Below are 18805 nucleotides of genomic sequence, written 5' to 3'. Positions count from 1 at the left end.
TATGTGTAAAAAATATGCTACAATGTTTTATCAAGTTTTTTTTAGGAATAATAGGAAATTGCGAAATAATTTTTCGGTTCGCGTCTACTTTCGGCCCGCTGCACTAAACGAAGTTGCCGATTTCCAGCTCCGTCGAACTGAAAAATAAAATGCACATCTTGGACAGTAAATAAGAATGTCTCAGATATTGATTGGTGTTACTGTCCTAGTTATGTAATATCAAAGAGAGTTTGAAATAGAGGTGTATTGTTAAAGAAAACTTTGTAGCGACGTAAATTTACTGCCATCTTTCGACACATGTTTAACCCTTTACCAGGCTGACAGTTCAAAAATGACAATCAAATGTCAGTCTTACTCATCGAAAATAGAACACATGTTTGAAGAGCCGCATGTGGGAAATATATATCCCTTAGCCTGGTAAAGGGTTAAAACTTTTAGAACGCCATTTGACTTTGATCCTTATTCTTTCACTGATTTGTTCCATTTGTTAAATATCAATAAGTAGCGCCATCTTACCGGGCACTACAAAAGGTTATGGCGCCATCGCTCGAAACGATGCTGGAAACCTTTGGCCTTGATCTATTACATGGCGCCACTTTTTGATATTTAACAAATTTAACACATATTAGTAAACTGAAAGGATCAAAGTCAAATGGCGTTCTAAAAGTTTTAATTATGTGTCGAAAGATGGCAGTAAATTTACGTGGCTACACCTCTATTTCAAATTCTCTTTGGTAATATACTATTTATTTCGTCACACATGTGCGTAAAGTATTTAATGCTAATCTATATTATTTATTTACAAATAGAATCAACGTGTAACCTCTTTAACACACTTTTTAGACAACGATAGCAACTTATTTAATACTGATGTTATTTCGTTCATGGCAACATTAAATGTACTAAATAAATTGTAGTTTTCAGTTATATTTTAAACCGCGATTACAAAATGCTTTGTGATTTCTATTGTTCCCTGTATATTTATTAAGTGTTTTAAGATCGATAAAATATCAGAAAAGACATTGATAGTTCCATTTAAGTAATAAATACGCAACATTTCGGCAGTATTAGGGTATCATTGTTTGATACACAATTCTATAATTTCTATCATAATAGTACGTTCATAACATAATAGTAGTTTAAATGACTGCTACATAATGAAAGGCATTGATATAATGTGGGTTTATGAAACGAATCAAAATGAGTTTCATAAAAGGATCACACAAGTATTTTAATGCCTAATTATGTACAGTTACATACACTGCTTTATCTACATCCATAACAAAACGAACTAATTTTTAATATACACACAAATTAAAATATGGAGTGTGGAATTAAGAGGAGTGACATCTCTTATGGTAGAACTGTTGCAAGTGTCCAGCTGTCAGCTATAAATAATAGTTCCAAATATCTCCACAGTAGCGCTAGAGTAGCTAAGAACCTCGGCGTTATTGACGGAGTGAAGTGCGCTGTCTATGATTTAATTTTTTGTTCAAGTACTCTAGGTATCGTAGCACCACCTATTTAAGGTTTTTTGATGACACTTTTTGGTATATGGAGATTTCTTTCCTTACCTCCACCTTCCATAAATTAAAAGATAAGCAAAACGTCAAATGGCGGTAAATGAAATTGTTCACGCATGTCACACATCCGTAGTTTATAATTCAGAGACAAACTAGAGTCGGCGCCGACGGCCATATGGCAATTACATTCAAATTTAGAACATCCCTGAGAAACAAAAGAATTTCATTTGACTTCTATTTTAATATCAGTCGAGATGATGTGTGTGACAGTGACGAATGACAAACAATTTTGACGAATCTCGCATGACTTGATATCGATGTAGCAGTCGACCCCCGATTCTAGTTTACGCTCTGAATAAAAAAAAACTACGGACTCGTGACAAACGTGAAAAAAAATTAATTTAACACCATTTGACGTTTCCTCTTAGTTTGTTCTTTCTTCTAGTTCGTTTGTAAGTATATTATTAATTTGTTTTGTTGAACCTAATGATATTGATGCAGATAAAGCAGTGTATGTAACTGTAAAATAATTAGGCATTAAAATACTCGTGTGATCCTTTTATGAAACTAATTTCCTTCGTTTCATTTACCCACACTCGTATTTTAATGTCTTTCGTTATGTAGCAGTCACAAACTACTATTATTACACCGTAAATAGGTTTAGTAAAAAAAGCCAGCTGAAAGATTTTTTTTTTTGTCGCGCGTATCTGTTACTAAAATGGGACTTATTCCAAACACAATAGAGGCCATAATCCTATCGACTGCCGGCAGTTTTCCCATACTATCACAATCTCAATGGCTTACAGAGAGCTGAAGGCAAGCAGGAAACATTTGTGTCGTTCCCAACTAAAAGGTACCCTAGTTTGTAGTCAGACGACAAACAAGCAGAAAAATGCAGTTAGGAATCGCCGATTTGTATAAATAAACCGAAAACCTTTTGTTTAGGAACGTCACAAATTCGGAAAAACCTTAGTATTTAATTTCACTGTTATTTTCGAGTACATTATATTACGGATTACGTTAAGTAGCGTTAAAAAATGGGAAAACAACCTTCAAATGTTAGTCTAAACCTTAACGTGAATATGTATTATTTAAATCTTACCGCTTTTGGCAATTTTAATGATAACGCATGAAAATAGAAGCAAATCTACATTCACTCATAAATATCTACAATATCATCCCCTTTCATAGCGAACAAACCACTTAAAACATACATTTTATTCCATGGCAAAAGTTCAATGTGTAGATATTTTTGAGCTCCACACCCATGTAGATAAATTGCTTACAGAATGATACAGCTATATGAAGTGGAATGCATGTGATTTACAGTGAATTTCAGTATGCCAGTATTATTTAGCAAATACACACAGTATGGTAAGGTTTGATTGCTGCTATAGCAAATAATATTATCTCTCCTTGTTTTTATATCAGAATAGATCTGCAAATAGAGATAAACCATTTTTAAAATGCCCGCTTACGATCAAATGCCAATAAATTATATTCTTGCAACGCACACCACGATAAATTCGATATGTGGGAACGCGCACTTTAAAACTGGTTTATATTTGAGCATTTTCAGAAAAAAGTGTAATGTTAGCCGGGTCCACACTGAGCGAGCATACACGCGAGGCAATTTCCTAGCGCACAAAACGGACAGTGTAGACGTCTACACTGGCTGTTTTGTGCGTGACGAAATTGCCTCGCGCGTGTGTTTGCTCTGTGTTGCCCAGCCTGTTTTTTTTTCGAAAAACCATCTAATATTGGGTTATATGTTCTCAAAATCACGAGGACTCATTTTCCAATACATTTTATATGAACCGTCATAAAACTGACACCAAAAATTTGTATGAAAAACTAGGGAATATTTTGTATTGTTTAAATCAATAGTGCTAGTGATTCCGAGTCAAAATAACCCAAGCAATGTTAGTTTTTCGAAAAAAGTAAATGGTACCAATTTTTCTGAAAATGCTCATCTACCAGATAATATTAGGTGTTGACAAATCAGCCTTAAAGCAAATAAATTATGTTGTAAGTACTGAACCGGCGTACATAGAGATATTTCAACTTATTATATTCAGACCAGGGGTTCCCAACCAGCGGGGCAATTATTATTTTTATTATTCTTGTAATTCAAGTAACATTATGGCATAGAAACATTGTAGTAAATCCTCTCTACTCTTGCCCCGTTTTCTCTTACCCCACATGAAGACTACGGCCCAAAGAATCTGGAACTTCCTGGATTCCACGGGCATTAGTGATGAACTTTAAAGGGCCGTCACAATAGATCAGTGCTTGGTCGACGTGGCGCTCAAAGGCCCGTAACACCCCAATAATAATAATTACTCGCTTAATAATAGAGATCTCTTTTTAGCGATAAGACCGCCTGTTGTTGCCTGGTTTTATTTTCCTTTAAAATGTATTGGTAGTTTTACGTGCATGTAAAATGTATAATTGTTTGTGCAATAAAGAATATTTACTTACTAACTTACCTCACATGACCTTAGGAATAGAGTTCTTAGATTTTTTATAAACGGAAATGGGGGCTTCATGCCCCATTATGTTTTTGACTAAAGGTTAAAATACGGAAGCCTAAAAAGGTTGGGAATCCCTGTCATAGAGTATGGAAATGCATTAAATACTAGAGTAATAAAATAGAGTAGTCTCTACTGTAACGTGTGCTTGATAGATTTCTCATAGTTATCGCAGACATAAACAGAATAAACATTGCATCATATCTATTATATGTGTAAGGTGTCGATTTTTCGTATTTACATATTTTGTGCTTTGAATACTTGTGAAAGATACGAGAGGTATTTTTCCAAAACTATGCTACCATTCGAAAGTTAAAAAAATAGTATGTCCGGCGGTGTTCCTCTACAGGTCGCGCTTTTTGTGAAATTTCGTGAGCAGGTTTGATAATAAAAAAATAAGCCAAAAAATTCGGTTTAACACGTAATATAGACCTACGGTGCGGTGGCAGCATGGTTGCACCTGTCACTATCGCACTTACATACTTGTTAGAACGTGACAGGCGATAGAAATTCGACCGTGCTTAGTCTGCTAGGCTCTCCGAAACATGTCGCGCAAGTGACTAAAATTACTCGAGTTAAAGCTTATTTTTTTGGCTTAATTTTGTTTTTGATTCATGACAGTTTAAATTTGACAAAAAAATAGTTTACTCATTTTCCAGGCCGCAACAATCTACAATTTGAACCTTAAATCGGAATAATAAAGTTGAAATTCTATTAGCGCGTAAGTGGTTGATAAAAAAGAATGCCTGAAAAAGGGTTTAAAAACAAAATAGTGGATTTGCACTAGCGTTCTTTAAAAAAGTGTGAGCTCCTTGTCTAGATGGTAGGATATTTTACTTTTGTTTGGAAAAATACACCTCAAGTGCGTAGTAGTTTCGCCGGTTCTAAATAGCTAAAGCAAGCACCGGTGGAGGTAGAAACTTCGAGACTGAGTACATAAGATTTATTACACATTAGCATAGACAACAACTATAATAGATGTTTGAAAATAAAGGTTCTATTAAAACCACACTTTACTTACAAAAAAAAATACACGGTGCCCGCGAGGAAACGGAAAGATTTTAACAGTGTATTCCGGATCGTATTTAGAGACAAAAATATATTGACAGATATCAAAGTGACAAGGAACACTTTGAATAGACTAGTTTTTACGAAAAAAATGTACCAATTCATATGAATCCATAATTTTTCCAAGAACATGTACTTTTTATGTAACACATACACAAAGTAAAAAAAAAAACACTTTTTTTTGGGGAATTACTTTGGGGAATTATTAATTTGTATAAGATTTTTCCTTCTTATGACCACAGGAATACGTGGTTAATTTTATTCCGTTTCCTCACGCTTTTCATCTTGTATATACTCAAACCTATGAGTAACATTTAATAAAAAAAAAATACTGTCAAAAATTAAAGAATCTTCAATGCACTAAAATTCTAGAAAACGTTACTAAAAAAAATCTAGAGAACGAATGTTACCTGTCTTGAAAAGTGCACGGCTTGCTTCATGGAAACCAGATACTTCTACGTACAAAATATTGTCCATGTATAGTAATTTCCTTACGTCTATTATAGTTATATATCTATGACATGGGCGAGTGTGAGCGTAACTTTACATTATATTTAACATATATTTTAAGTCTACAATCCGCACTTAGTGCCATTTAACTAAAACTAACTTATGTAGCAATTATTTTTAGCTGTACTGTGATCCAAATTTATTTACCTTCTATTTTTTGATTTAGACAAATTGTGTAAAAAAAATTGTGTTCCATGATATTTATTTAATTGGTATACAAGTCTTCTTCAAACAGAAGTTTTTATAAAGATTGTTTCATAATTTCAGACCCGAAAAATCACTGATGATCATCGAAAACTGCCAAATACAATTTGAAGTATTGAAAGGACATTTACGATTTTTACCTGATACTACTCAATTTTTTACCTTTTAACCGCCATAGTCCAATAAGACATACAAAATCCAGGTCATTTCGCCGCAGTCTGATAAATAAGACACAACTTCGTGTAACTTCGTACCGGCGACACAAGCACGCTCGATTAAACATTCTAAGCGGTTAAAAGGTTAAAAACACAATATAGGTCCGATAGAATAGCATATAATCCTTTCTTAAATCTGTTGATACCCGCGTCACAAAACGGATTGATTTGTTTGCTACTTATTATAAAAAGATAAAGAGCGTGGTCAAAAGTTACTTAAGTTCTGACGTACGGTCACGTCTGAAAATATCGATACGGACAAAGTGCCAAAAATATCTACACACTACCCTAATATATGGGCCATAAGGTCGTGTATACACATTTTTGGCACTTCGATTGTGTCGATGTTTTCAGACGTGACTGTACGATATAGTCATGCCACGATTTGGGGCTACAGCTTTTTGCATTTCCTTTATGACACAGACATGATTCAAACGACTTAGAAATTTCATCAAACACAACTTCCTTACTCAAGTTTTATTTTCAAAACGGTAATAATAGGCAGTATTACTGCAATGTTCTGCCGCCAGAGCGCAGCACTAGCACAAATCGTAAACCATAGAATAACTTATACATATTATGCCATAGACAGTTGTTTGACAAGTTTTCACAGATTATATGCTACGAATAAATATAACATTGATGCATCAAGGCGGTCGGCTACAGTTTGTGGTAGTGGCGCCCCCAGAGTTATGCGTAATATTCCCTATTTTCTTGATTTGTATTTGAATGTCCGCCCACACCCGCCTATAACCTATGGCAACGTATAACTTAGTATAATGTTACAGCAACTGCTGAAGTACCTCGAGCCAAATTCAGCGTACTTTTAACCTGGAAATTAAAACAATAAGTTAATGTAATACGTATAATGGATAGCAAGCCTTAAAGGCTTTTATTTTATTTGTAAAAAAACTGTAGCGGGCTTACATTTGACCCCAAAACGCTCTAAAGATAGTTTAGGACGTTATTGTTGGTATATGGTTTATACTTTTTAAGTTCGAGCTTCAGGGGATCCCTTTGTTTGGCATAATTATTGAAAGACATAATGTAACGATAGTCATATTATTAGTCATAACTCTGAAACCGTTAACTTTTCAGGAATTCCCTTAGGTTATCCTATAGAGTTAGGTTAGGTTTGTTTTATGGCAAACAATATATACAATATATTATGACTGAAAAGTTACGCGTTTCTGAGAAAAACCAAACTATGGCTAACGAAAATGCGGACAAACAATATATTATGACTTAAAACTTTATGGGAAACAATAGAGACCCGCTGTTCTTACTAACCGAAAGTAATTGTTATTATTACCGAAATAAATGCTTTCATTTTCAAGTATTGATTACATGATTATTAACGACACATCTGTGGCTACGGTTATCTTTTTTCCATTCTGTGTCCCAGGATTACACATTATACACATAGGAAGTAATTATTTCCATCTGTATCTGTCACGGTACACCCATATGATTGTCATGTAGTGTAGGGCCTGCCTGTTCACTTGGCGTGGAACTCCTTGATGCAGAGTGAGATGTTTTACAAAACTTAGCCATAGTTTCCGAGATAGATAGGTCATAATAAAAAATTGGGAAAACAAAAATGGCTGTCATAAATATCATGTCATATATCGAACATACAATACAAACAGATGTCTTAGAGGGAGAGACAATTTCTTTTCAAGATGCCCTGTATTTGGGTAAGGGACAAACACTCCGTATGTGGTTGGCAGGGTCGCCATGTACAGTACTCCAGTACTCAGGTTGGTATGTAAAGTACCTGTTCACTTGGTGTGGAACTCCTTGATGCAGAGCGCACACGACCAGGAGCCCTCCGGCGGGTTCTCGAGAGGCGGCACGAGGCAGTACATGTGGTAGCCGCGGTCGCAGTCGTCGCAGAACAGCAGCTGGTCCTATAACCGAACAAATTGACCATTTATAACGCGTTTTGGGACAATTTTCGACCCTTCTTCCTTTTTCGGGAACAGTCATTAGAACTCGAGCATTAAACATGATCGAACCCATTAAGGCGTATTAATAACATTTTGATTCGTGTTCGTCATATTACCTTAACAAATTTTGCCCTATTTTAAAATTCTCTGGGCCAGAAATCTAAAATTTGACGAAACAAGTGTCTTGGGTTATTTTTACAACCAATTCAATTGCAATTTCTGTAAGATTTTCGTATATTTCCTAGTGGAACCTATTTTTACAGTAAAGTCACTTATTTATTAACCATTTGAACGCCAAGAACACCTAGTCGTCCATCGTTACAGCGCCTTGGACAACTATAGGTGTTATGGCGGACGCTGTCAAACTAACCTTCACACTTTCGAGTAAGAATTACATTAGCTCCCTTGCGCCCGGCGTTGGGGTGATGTTTGTGTTTACGACATAAAGCGTTCAAAGGGTTAAATATGGTTGAAGGTGCCAATCGCTGGGTGCCGACAATAGGTAAGTGCACTCACGTCGTTGTCGCTGGTACCGCACACGGAGCAGCACTTGCACTCGATGCACTGCCAGCGGTACTTGCGCACCGACACGATCATGTTCACCGTGAACTGCAGGCACGTTGGGTGGCCTAAACACAACACACGGGTCAAAACATGCTCTAGGGTTCATTACACTTATATTTTATTAGAATTTATCAATGTAGGATCGCGCTACCGCGGATGGCTAACGTTGAAATATGGATTAAAATATATCTATTGCATGGAAGCTTTAAATTCCTTTGACTCTAGTCTGATTCTAAACGGTTAGTATAAATCATTCCCTTTAAAACTATATTCCGTTCATAACACTAGAAAGAATTCCGCAGAAGATTGACGATTTTTTAACGTATTTTACGCGGTATAATAATAACCGGGTTGGCGTTAATAAGTATGCAGTAAAATAATTATTGTCCGCCACGCCCGTAACCAATTAAATCCTTTCTAATTAGAAAGTCAAGTTCACAGTGACCAGTTGAAGGCATACTTTTAAATTGGGAACAATTCTGATTGGTTACAAGCACCGCTAGGCCGGCATACAATGATGATTTTATTGTATTCTAAACGCGAACCAACTATAATTTCAACTAACACGATTATAGCTCATTGCTTATTAGGGTTCCTTAGCAAAAATGGTAAAAAACGGTACTCTTAGTATAAGGCCTGAGTGGACGCTCGAGTTGTGCGTGCAGCGGGGCGGGGCGTGCGGCGTACATATTAAACAAATGCAAACGTATAGGAGCGGCCGCAGTGCACGCTGCTCACAGCACGTGAGCCCGACGCCACGCTGCACGCTCCGCTTCGAGCGTCCACTCAGGCCTTACACTTATAGATTCGTCATGTCCGTCTGTAAGTCTGTCTGCCCGTGTGTCACAGCCATTTATTTTAACACATAATGTGCCTGATTTGGAACCGCATGCTTACTTCTGCGAAGTGCTTTCTAATCCTAAGAACTATAGTATAATTTACTAAATATTGTATTTAATTTTAGTGTAGATAAGTGTAATTCACTAATTGTAAGGCACATGATATCTTACCTTGTCTCATATCTCGGTCAATCTTCGACGTGGGAACAAATTCAACAATTAATATTAAAGGCAATCAGGGTTTTATATAATGTGCCGAACAATAGTGAAACACTTTAAAACGACACTAAAATATAACAAACAATTATCACTAACATAAAGTATCATTCAATGGTGTATGGAAGTGCATTTATTCACTATTCTTCAGCACAACATAAAAAAAGCCAATTTAATTTGAATTTCATACAATTTAATGATATAAAAATCCGCTGGTATACAAAAACGCCGACAGACCTACTTCTTAAGCTAAAATAACTATTTCGGTGTAACAAAGAAGCATAACAGTAAACCAGGCTACGGTATGCACTTCCGTACTTGCATTTAAAGATACTTTGGAATATAATCTAGCCAATGAGAAATAAAAATTTAAGATCGAATAAAAACAAACAACTATACAAACTTGGCACGTACGATGCGTTAACGAACTATGGTATACAACGCATATCAGTCCAAATCGGAGAGTTCACTGTCGTTTAGTCACGTTTAAAAATATAACATTGCCACTGTTTAAGTTTGCTCGAAGAAAAAAACATCTTCCTAATACCAAAAGTCAAAGAAACATCTTCAAAATAAAATTAAGGGAAAGAAATGGTTATCTTACTCCAAACAATGCAAACAATAATGTTTAAAACAAGACTTAACGAAAGTTAACATTCTCCTTTTATGGTAGCTACCATTACATACCCTTGACTTGCATTGTTTTAATTAAATCTTTGGAAATGCTCTTTGCGAAAAAAAATCATTTAGATAATATCATAATGCAAATTTTTAAGGGCTAATGGTAACGTTTTAATCATTATATCTGACCAGATTGTACAAAACTACAACAATAATTTTATGGTATAGGTACCATATCAACTAGCAACGTTGCCTATAACTTTGACTTGAATTTCAAAATCAGATCATATTTTGATATCTTTTTTCAGTGATCAATTTCACTAGTGTTTTTTAAACGCATTAAGAAGTCCATGTTCCTTGGCAATGCTACCAGCTTAAAAACAGTAATAACAAGTACATATGTAAAAATGTTTGCAGCCATAACCAAACTACTACGATATGTTTAACAGCATGCCTATATTGCCAGGAATACAATTTGGTTTTCAATACGCTATTAAAGCACTGCATTTCTAATATCTTATTAATTACTCTTTGTGTTTTAAAAAGAACTTTCTCTGATGATAAAATCTATGTTCATAAACTGAATAGATGTCATATATTATTGAAAAAGTGACGAAGCCCTCCAGTCGCGAAGGCCGGATTCGAACCGGCGTTTTTTAGCTAACGCCACGAACCCCTAGGTCACCCCGTCACGGTGGAACCTGTCCCGATTTCTCGACTATAAGTATATAGTGTGACTACATAAAACACAAAATAATTGTTTAAAATAATTTGATTTGTTCCCAAAGTTGCGAACATTAAAAACGTTACAGTCGGGCCAAGTTCTGCACAGACTTTCCAATAACAAAGTGTGGAAGCACAAACGTCAAGTGTCTATCAAATTGGCACTTTTATTTGGCCGAGCGTCGGCGTCTAGCCAACCCTATGGCTGCTGCTCGACGCAACGTTGGCGCAACTGTGCAGCGACGCTATTTTCCATAGAGATAACTAGACGCCGACTAGTGTGAGGTCTCTCTCAGGGCCACCCCACACTAGCGTTTCCCGAGCGTCGGCGGCTAGCCAACTCTACGGCTGCTGCTCAACGCAACGTTGGCGCAACTGCGCTGCGACGCCATTTTCCATAGAACTGACTAGACGCCGACGCTCAAAAGACGCTAGTGTGGGGTCTCTCTATCGTGTTTTGTAGTTTTTAGTTTTAATATATATTTTTTTATAATACGTATGCTAGTTTTAAGAGTATCTATGGGCATATAAGATTTTTCATTCAACTGTTATTTTCTGAAATGCAGTAACTTGTAAAATAACGTATTCAAGGCACCGATGGCAAACGTTCAATTATTGCACGACAACACAAAACATACAATACCAAGTAAGCTAACATACATGTATACCTCCAATTTACTATATAATATAAAGCTACATGATATATGTTCGCAAATAAAACTCATAACATTCAAATATCTTAATTGTCAAACCTTAAAATATCTAAAATTTATATTTAAACAAAACAAATTACACTACAGGAATGATATAATATATTTTTTTAATTGATAACATCAAGTTAGTCTTTCGTTGATAAACATTTAGGATTTAAGTAAAATTTCGTAACAGAATCTTTGGGTTATAATTTTATATATAATTATATTATAGATACTATTCTAACGGTGTCAGATATTGCTTTGACAAGGCACTTACTAAGCTCGTACCGATAGTAGTGTCGGTTAAGACTCGAGTCCTTTCAGTCCTCTCTAAGACTCGATGTTTTTCAGACTCATGTAACTAAACTAGAGTTTTATTTAGGTAGTTAGAGAATCGACTCTTTTGTCTTGAGTACGTTACAAGGGTCTAGCACAGGACGGGCGCGATAGTATCTAGTGTGCGAGATAAACTACTCGTCCGTCTTTAATTAATACAGTGAGAAAAAGACGGGTAGTCTCTCGCGGGCGAGATACTGTCGCGCCCGTCCTATTCTAGGCTTACAAAGGACTCAACTTCTGGGTTGGGTACTTTATTCGGAGGCTTGGGTCCTTTCAGCAGCGCTTAAAAAAGACCCAATAAAGGACTAGACTCGGGGTTTAAAAGACTAGGAAGTTTTTTTGCACAGTCTCGCAAAAACGAGTCGAGTTCTTCAAATTTAGACTCAAGAGACTCAAGTTCCTACCAACACTGACTGTAAGTAGACATCCGATTTTTTTGGTAATATATCGAGTAACTAAAATAATATAAAGGAAACTCTACTATAGGCAGACAAAATATTACTTTCACATTTATCTGTTGCAAAGCTGTCAATATATAGTTTACCTTGCAGGTATGGATACAATAAATATTATCTCTATGTTAATGTATTTGTCTGTAACAATGATACTGTTGATACTGATTGTTGTGAATCCCGTCTAGCCCTCAATTATTTTATATACAAATATAAATATACCTATATTGGTAGCTGGCCCATACTTTCATGCCACAGACTTCAAGTTTGCAACTAACTAGGTAAATAATAATTTATTATTTATGAAACATAACAAAACTTGAGAAAATAATATTCGGTTTATACTTGACTGCTGAAGACTGACTCAGAAACAAAAAAAAACACGAGTTAACATGACTAAAACATTCATATTTCATATTTATATAACTATAAATATGTTTTGTCTAGATAAAACATGATAATGATTGATAAGATTTCGTGTCGATACGTTTTTATGTTTATTATAAAATAAACTTCCAACAGTTTAACAGATGAAAATAATCAAAGAAATATAAATTTCTATCATGCAGAATAAAAACAGATAAATATTCCATTTCTTAGGTATAGAAATATAACAGTGTTTTACTTATTTATTTTTGATCGTTATGGTTTAAAAACGACGTAGGTTAAAATATGAATATGTCGAATTTCTTAATATCGATATCATACAACAGTTACAAAACGAGGTTCTATGATGGATACGTTTATCACGCGATAAGGACAAAATAAAACATAAGGCTCTCATCCTCCACCAGTTAACAGAAAATACTGATGTTTTATTTTGTTATTAGACAATGATAAGCGTTTTAAAAATCTTCCTTTAACCGGTACAGATTTTGGGCCAACGTAGTTAGATCTATGGGACTCATGCTCTATAGTCTATTTTTTATCCCGTACACTAAAATGACATTTCATGTGTTGCTGGTTTTTTACGTCTTATAAATAGTGATGTGCTACAACCGGTACTAACCGAAAATTGGGAGTTACTTATATAGGCATATAACACCATTTTGAGACATTTAGAAAGTTTATATCCAGGTCTAAACACAATATTTCTAATATTTAAAAGCGATTTTATTGTAAGATTAACAGGCACCTCGAAGCTCATAATGTAATTTTTAAATATTTGAGTGGATTAGTAGTGAGTAGATTTTATTTATTATTTACTTCCTATCATGTAGTGAGTAGATTTCATTAATTGTTTATTTTGGATCTACAATTATTTTATATTTATCGGTTATTCACAAACCGAAATCAAAGATCAGCACTATTTGTTTTAAGCTGGTCACATTATTTCTGCGTTTGACATTTGTGGTTGTCATTTTAGTCTACGGAATAAAAGAACAGGCTATAGAGTGTAGAAGGCGTAAGCAGTATTGTTACCTCGTTCTGTCACATAAACTGCGTCCCATAAATTGATCTCTCCTCCTAAGGCTCAATCAAGGTCCTACCTATGGTACTTATTCAGTTCTATAAAATTTAAATCAATTTCAATTAGAACAGAGTTTCATTTGTTTTGTATCGTTCGGTTTACAAACAAAACATAATCAACTCTATTTCCTACACTATAGGTTCAGATTTCGTTAGCAAATTGGGGATTTTACATTTGTATGGTTTGGCCTTAAGGAGGCTAAGATAGCCGCAGCACGTGTACCAGGGAAACGAAGGAAAGAGCTATGTTGATTGTATAAGATACTTAAAGTCTAAGAGAATTTCGTGCTTCACATTATTGATAACTAAACGAGAAGGCGCTGTACGACTCCGTAAATAGTCAGAAGTTGACATTTGACAATTCAGTGGCATCTGTTTCGGCTGTCACGCTAGACGAGCAATTTCTTAGACTTTACCTCTATAACAACCAATAACTCTGTACTAAGTATGCGCCCGCTACAACCCTTGTGCTAACGGACTGACCGAGCGGCTCAATCGAACGCTTTCCGAGATAAAAATTGGGATTCGACACAACTTACATGCTTTATCTTAACCTCGAACGGGAGACGCGTGCACTCTTTTTTGGCGCAGTGACTAGATAAGCTTAGTAATGAAAAATTTGGCTTACGGGCAGTAAAAGCGAAGCTACTAACTACTAAAACGTAAATAAGATCTATGTTTGGCCGTCGAAAAACCAAGGCACATGCTCGACGGCAATCTTACAATACAACAGATAACATGTTAAAATATTTGGCATCCATCTTCACAATAGAAATTTTAAAATGGCAACATTAACATCACATTTGCTTTAATGTATACCATAGACGAAAATTAAAATAAACTTAATATATGAACGCAGCTAATTCTATTGAGAGTATGTTTTCTGGAATGTATAACGGATAGATTAAATAGATGAAGCTATGAAAATAATATAACCCCCTCTTTGGTTAGCAAGGTCGCAGGAACAAAGAAAGTAACAGAGTGAAAGCTTCATATAAGTCTGTGAGAGTATTCTACAACCAGAGGAAATTCATAAGATACCTGCACCAAATAAGGCCCGGTTCTTAAGCTTCCTAACATCCAAAATTTCATTATACGTGTGAATGTGTTCAAATTTTGCGTCCATGTCCGCTAGTGCCATATACCAAACGGCAAGTTCATATTCAAAATAATTAAAATGATTGGCATTATTCGGTGCAGGTACCTTACAAGCTCATGCGTCGGAGCAGTTGTTTCTGTCACTCTGTTACATTTGTTAGCTTCTGCGGCAGAGTACCAAATTCTTGTGATGAACTTTGTGACACACAAGATAATACTCGAATCATGAAAGTAAGTATATCGCCCAATTCAGATAGTCCGATCAATATGATTTAGAAGCCAGGGCTATAAATAAGCGAGAATCTGTAGATTCAAAACACAGACCACTGAACTAACTGTGCAAGATTCGAAGAAAATAATTTGATATGGCGCCATCTATAGTCTAATTTGCACCTCGAAAACTATGAAAACAAAAATTCCACAACAAAATATATCTATATTGATTTTTCGACGTCGTAAAATCTTTAAAATCGTTAGAGGTATGCCAGAAAACGGTTTTATGTATAGACACATATTATATTACTTGTTGTTAAGTATATGTACTGCTAAATATGATTTTTGCAAGTCCTACACATTCAATAGTAAGTGTAGGTTTCCGAGAAAAGTAAATGCGAGGGTTACTATAACATTTAAAAAGTTATCTCGATTTATGAAGAATTCTCCAAATCGGCCCAGCCGTTTTCGAAAAATCGGGGAACATATATTCGAATGCAGAACCTCCTTCCTTAAATTTTTCATGTCGGTTTATAACAAATTTAGAGTATAGTGACTATTCCCTTCCTATCTTGCACTAAGTTCATTTCTAAAGTACACAGCCGCTTATCGCCACTCTCTAGGCGAGGACGGTGGCGACAGATAATACGCGTCGTTCTCTAAAAGTTTCGTCTGCGTCGCGAACTTATCGAACGCATCGGCGGGGTAACTCATGGAGTTTATAATTTCGACGACGCCATTGAGTTTTATGTTGGCGAGGTGTTTGTGTGCGGCGCAGGAGCGGGGCTCGTGGGTGCACGGCCTCTTACCTGATCGCCCGCAGTCGGAGCAGGAGACGAGCTCTTCTGGTGTGCCGGTCTTTTTGTTTTCGCGGTCGTCGCCGAGGCAGAAGTCGCAGTAGGGGGAGGGTGAGGCCTGTAAAGGGGTTTTACGTTATTTCTGATGTAATAACATAGATAAAGGAATACTCAGGACCAAATAGCCTGTCACCGAACTTAGTTACAATTGCTTCTATGGAAAATTTGCCAGTTCTATTTAGCTGCCACTGCTATGTTTAATATTGATAGTTCTTTGGTGCGGTGGTGTCAAGTTTTATTTTTATGACAAAGTTCTTCCCGAGCGATAACTCAAAACGCGGCCAAAGAAGATGTATGATGATGCCACTCCGTTCACGAGTATAAAAACTACAGCAACCCTATTTGGGTTGGTGTAGTTTTTTTAGTAAAAAAATGGTGTCACATTTGCTGGTTGTACTATTAGCAACACCCTAACCAAGGATCTGGGGCGGGGTGTTACTGTATACTGTACCTTGACGGCGCTGTCCTGCAGCAGCTTCAGCTCGGGCACGGAGGAGCCGGGCGGCACGAGGGGCGCGTGCGCGGAGTCGGAGGAGCTGGTGTCGGCGGAGGCGGGGTGTTACTGTATACTGTACCTTGACGGCGCTGTCCTGCAGCAGCTTCAGCTCGGGCACGGAGGAGCCGGGCGGCACGAGGGGCGCGTGCGCGGAGTCGGAGGAGCTGGTGTCGGCGGAGGCGGGGTGTTACTGTATACTGTACCTTGACGGCGCTGTCCTGCAGCAGCTTCAGCTCGGGCACGGAGGAGCCGGGCGGCACGAGGGGCGCGTGCGCGGAGTCGGAGGAGCTGGTGTCGGCGGAGGCGGGGTGTTACTGTATACTGTACCTTGACGGCGCTGTCCTGCAGCAGCTTCAGCTCGGGCACGGAGGAGCCGGGCGGCACGAGGGGCGCGTGCGCGGAGTCGGAGGAGCTGGTGTCGGCGGAGGCGGGGTGTTACTGTATACTGTACCTTGACGGCGCTGTCCTGCAGCAGCTTCAGCTCGGGCACGGAGGAGCCGGGCGGCACGAGGGGCGCGTGCGCGGAGTCGGAGGAGCTGGTGTCGGCGGAGGCGGGGTGTTACTGTATACTGTACCTTGACGGCGCTGTCCTGCAGCAGCTTCAGCTCGGGCACGGAGGAGCCGGGCGGCACGAGGGGCGCGTGCGCGGAGTCGGAGGAGCTGGTGTCGGCGGAGGCGGGGTGTTACTGTATACTGTACCTTGACGGCGCTGTCCTGCAGCAGCTTCAGCTCGGGCACGGAGGAGCCGGGCGGCACGAGGGGCGCGTGCGCGGAGTCGGAGGAGCTGGTGTCGGCGGAGGCGGGGTGTTACTGTATACTGTACCTTGACGGCGCTGTCCTGCAGCAGCTTCAGCTCGGGCACGGAGGAGCCGGGCGGCACGAGGGGCGCGTGCGCGGAGTCGGAGGAGCTGGTGTCGGCGGAGGCGGGGTGTTACTGTATACTGTACCTTGACGGCGCTGTCCTGCAGCAGCTTCAGCTCGGGCACGGAGGAGCCGGGCGGCACGAGGGGCGCGTGCGCGGAGTCGGAGGAGCTGGTGTCGGCGGAGGCGGGGTGTTACTGTATACTGTACCTTGACGGCGCTGTCCTGCAGCAGCTTCAGCTCGGGCACGGAGGAGCCGGGCGGCACGAGGGGCGCGTGCGCGGAGTCGGAGGAGCTGGTGTCGGCGGAGGCGGGGTGTTACTGTATACTGTACCTTGACGGCGCTGTCCTGCAGCAGCTTCAGCTCGGGCACGGAGGAGCCGGGCGGCACGAGGGGCGCGTGCGCGGAGTCGGAGGAGCTGGTGTCGGCGGAGGCGGGGTGTTACTGTATACTGTACCTTGACGGCGCTGTCCTGCAGCAGCTTCAGCTCGGGCACGGAGGAGCCGGGCGGCACGAGGGGCGCGTGCGCGGAGTCGGAGGAGCTGGTGTCGGCGGAGGCGGGGTGTTACTGTATACTGTACCTTGACGGCGCTGTCCTGCAGCAGCTTCAGCTCGGGCACGGAGGAGCCGGGCGGCACGAGGGGCGCGTGCGCGGAGTCGGAGGAGCTGGTGTCGGCGGAGGCGGGGTGTTACTGTATACTGTACCTTGACGGCGCTGTCCTGCAGCAGCTTCAGCTCGGGCACGGAGGAGCCGGGCGGCACGAGGGGCGCGTGCGCGGAGTCGGAGGAGCTGGTGTCGGCGGAGGCGGGGCGCGGGGGCGGCGTGGGGCGCCGCGCAGGGGTGGCCGCTGCTGGTTTATCTGGGGGAGGAACATTTGTTGAGTAATTGCTGTATGCATATTGTTTATCGGTAATTCGGTATATTAACACATTCACTGCCGGGAACCCACCTGGTGGGCGCTCGTGAACTTTGTTCAGATGCCGGACAACCCGCTGGGTGGGTTGTTTTGTACGCAGCTATAGACCACCGGTTTCTGGGGTAGTGCGCCGTTTTTTGTCTGGCAGTGAATGTGTTAAAGCAAACGAGACAAAATTACTTTTTGATCTGATATATGTGTCATTGGATGCCTATAAGATTTGAGGAGTACCGTCAATTCCTCATGGATCCAATCATCAGTTAGATTTGGAAAAAAAAAATGGAACTAATGGTATCGGTTATCGGTTATATACTTTCAATTAGAAAATCCAAATGGGTTAAGAAATGATGGAGTTCAGGGGTCTGAGGAGACAACAAGAAATATTTTTTTTGTAATTATGAAGTGTTAAAAATTATTAACTTTAGTTTCCACACTGACCTCGT

The 18805-nt window shown here is 39.2% G+C and overlaps 1 protein-coding gene across 1 annotated transcript in view; it reads right to left on the bottom strand.

The window, feature by feature from the left end:
* Positions 1-308: 308 nt before the first annotated feature.
* LOC133530412 (nucleolar protein dao-5-like) overlaps positions 309-18805 on the bottom strand; it is a 36011-nt gene continuing 17514 nt past the window's right edge. Inside the window, exons 8-23 of the mRNA XM_061868320.1 lie at positions 18038-18305; positions 17898-17987; positions 17774-17863; positions 17650-17739; positions 17526-17615; positions 17402-17491; positions 17278-17367; positions 17154-17243; positions 17030-17119; positions 16906-16995; positions 16787-16871; positions 16539-16646; positions 16040-16145; positions 8517-8629; positions 7829-7961; positions 309-6882 (exon numbers count right to left, since the gene is read on the bottom strand). Of these exons, the coding sequence (XP_061724304.1) occupies positions 7833-7961; positions 8517-8629; positions 16040-16145; positions 16539-16646; positions 16787-16871; positions 16906-16995; positions 17030-17119; positions 17154-17243; positions 17278-17367; positions 17402-17491; positions 17526-17615; positions 17650-17739; positions 17774-17863; positions 17898-17987; positions 18038-18305 (1619 nt within the window). The 3' untranslated portion in view covers positions 309-6882; positions 7829-7832. The remainder of the gene's footprint in view (positions 6883-7828; positions 7962-8516; positions 8630-16039; positions 16146-16538; positions 16647-16786; positions 16872-16905; positions 16996-17029; positions 17120-17153; positions 17244-17277; positions 17368-17401; positions 17492-17525; positions 17616-17649; positions 17740-17773; positions 17864-17897; positions 17988-18037; positions 18306-18805) is intronic.

Source organism: Cydia pomonella, chromosome 22 (genome assembly GCF_033807575.1).
Source record: "Cydia pomonella isolate Wapato2018A chromosome 22, ilCydPomo1, whole genome shotgun sequence".
In the NCBI taxonomy this organism is placed as follows: Eukaryota; Metazoa; Arthropoda; class Insecta; order Lepidoptera; family Tortricidae; genus Cydia; species Cydia pomonella.
The sequence above is the reverse complement of the archived record's forward strand: the minus strand, read 5'-3'. Positions and strand labels throughout refer to the sequence as shown.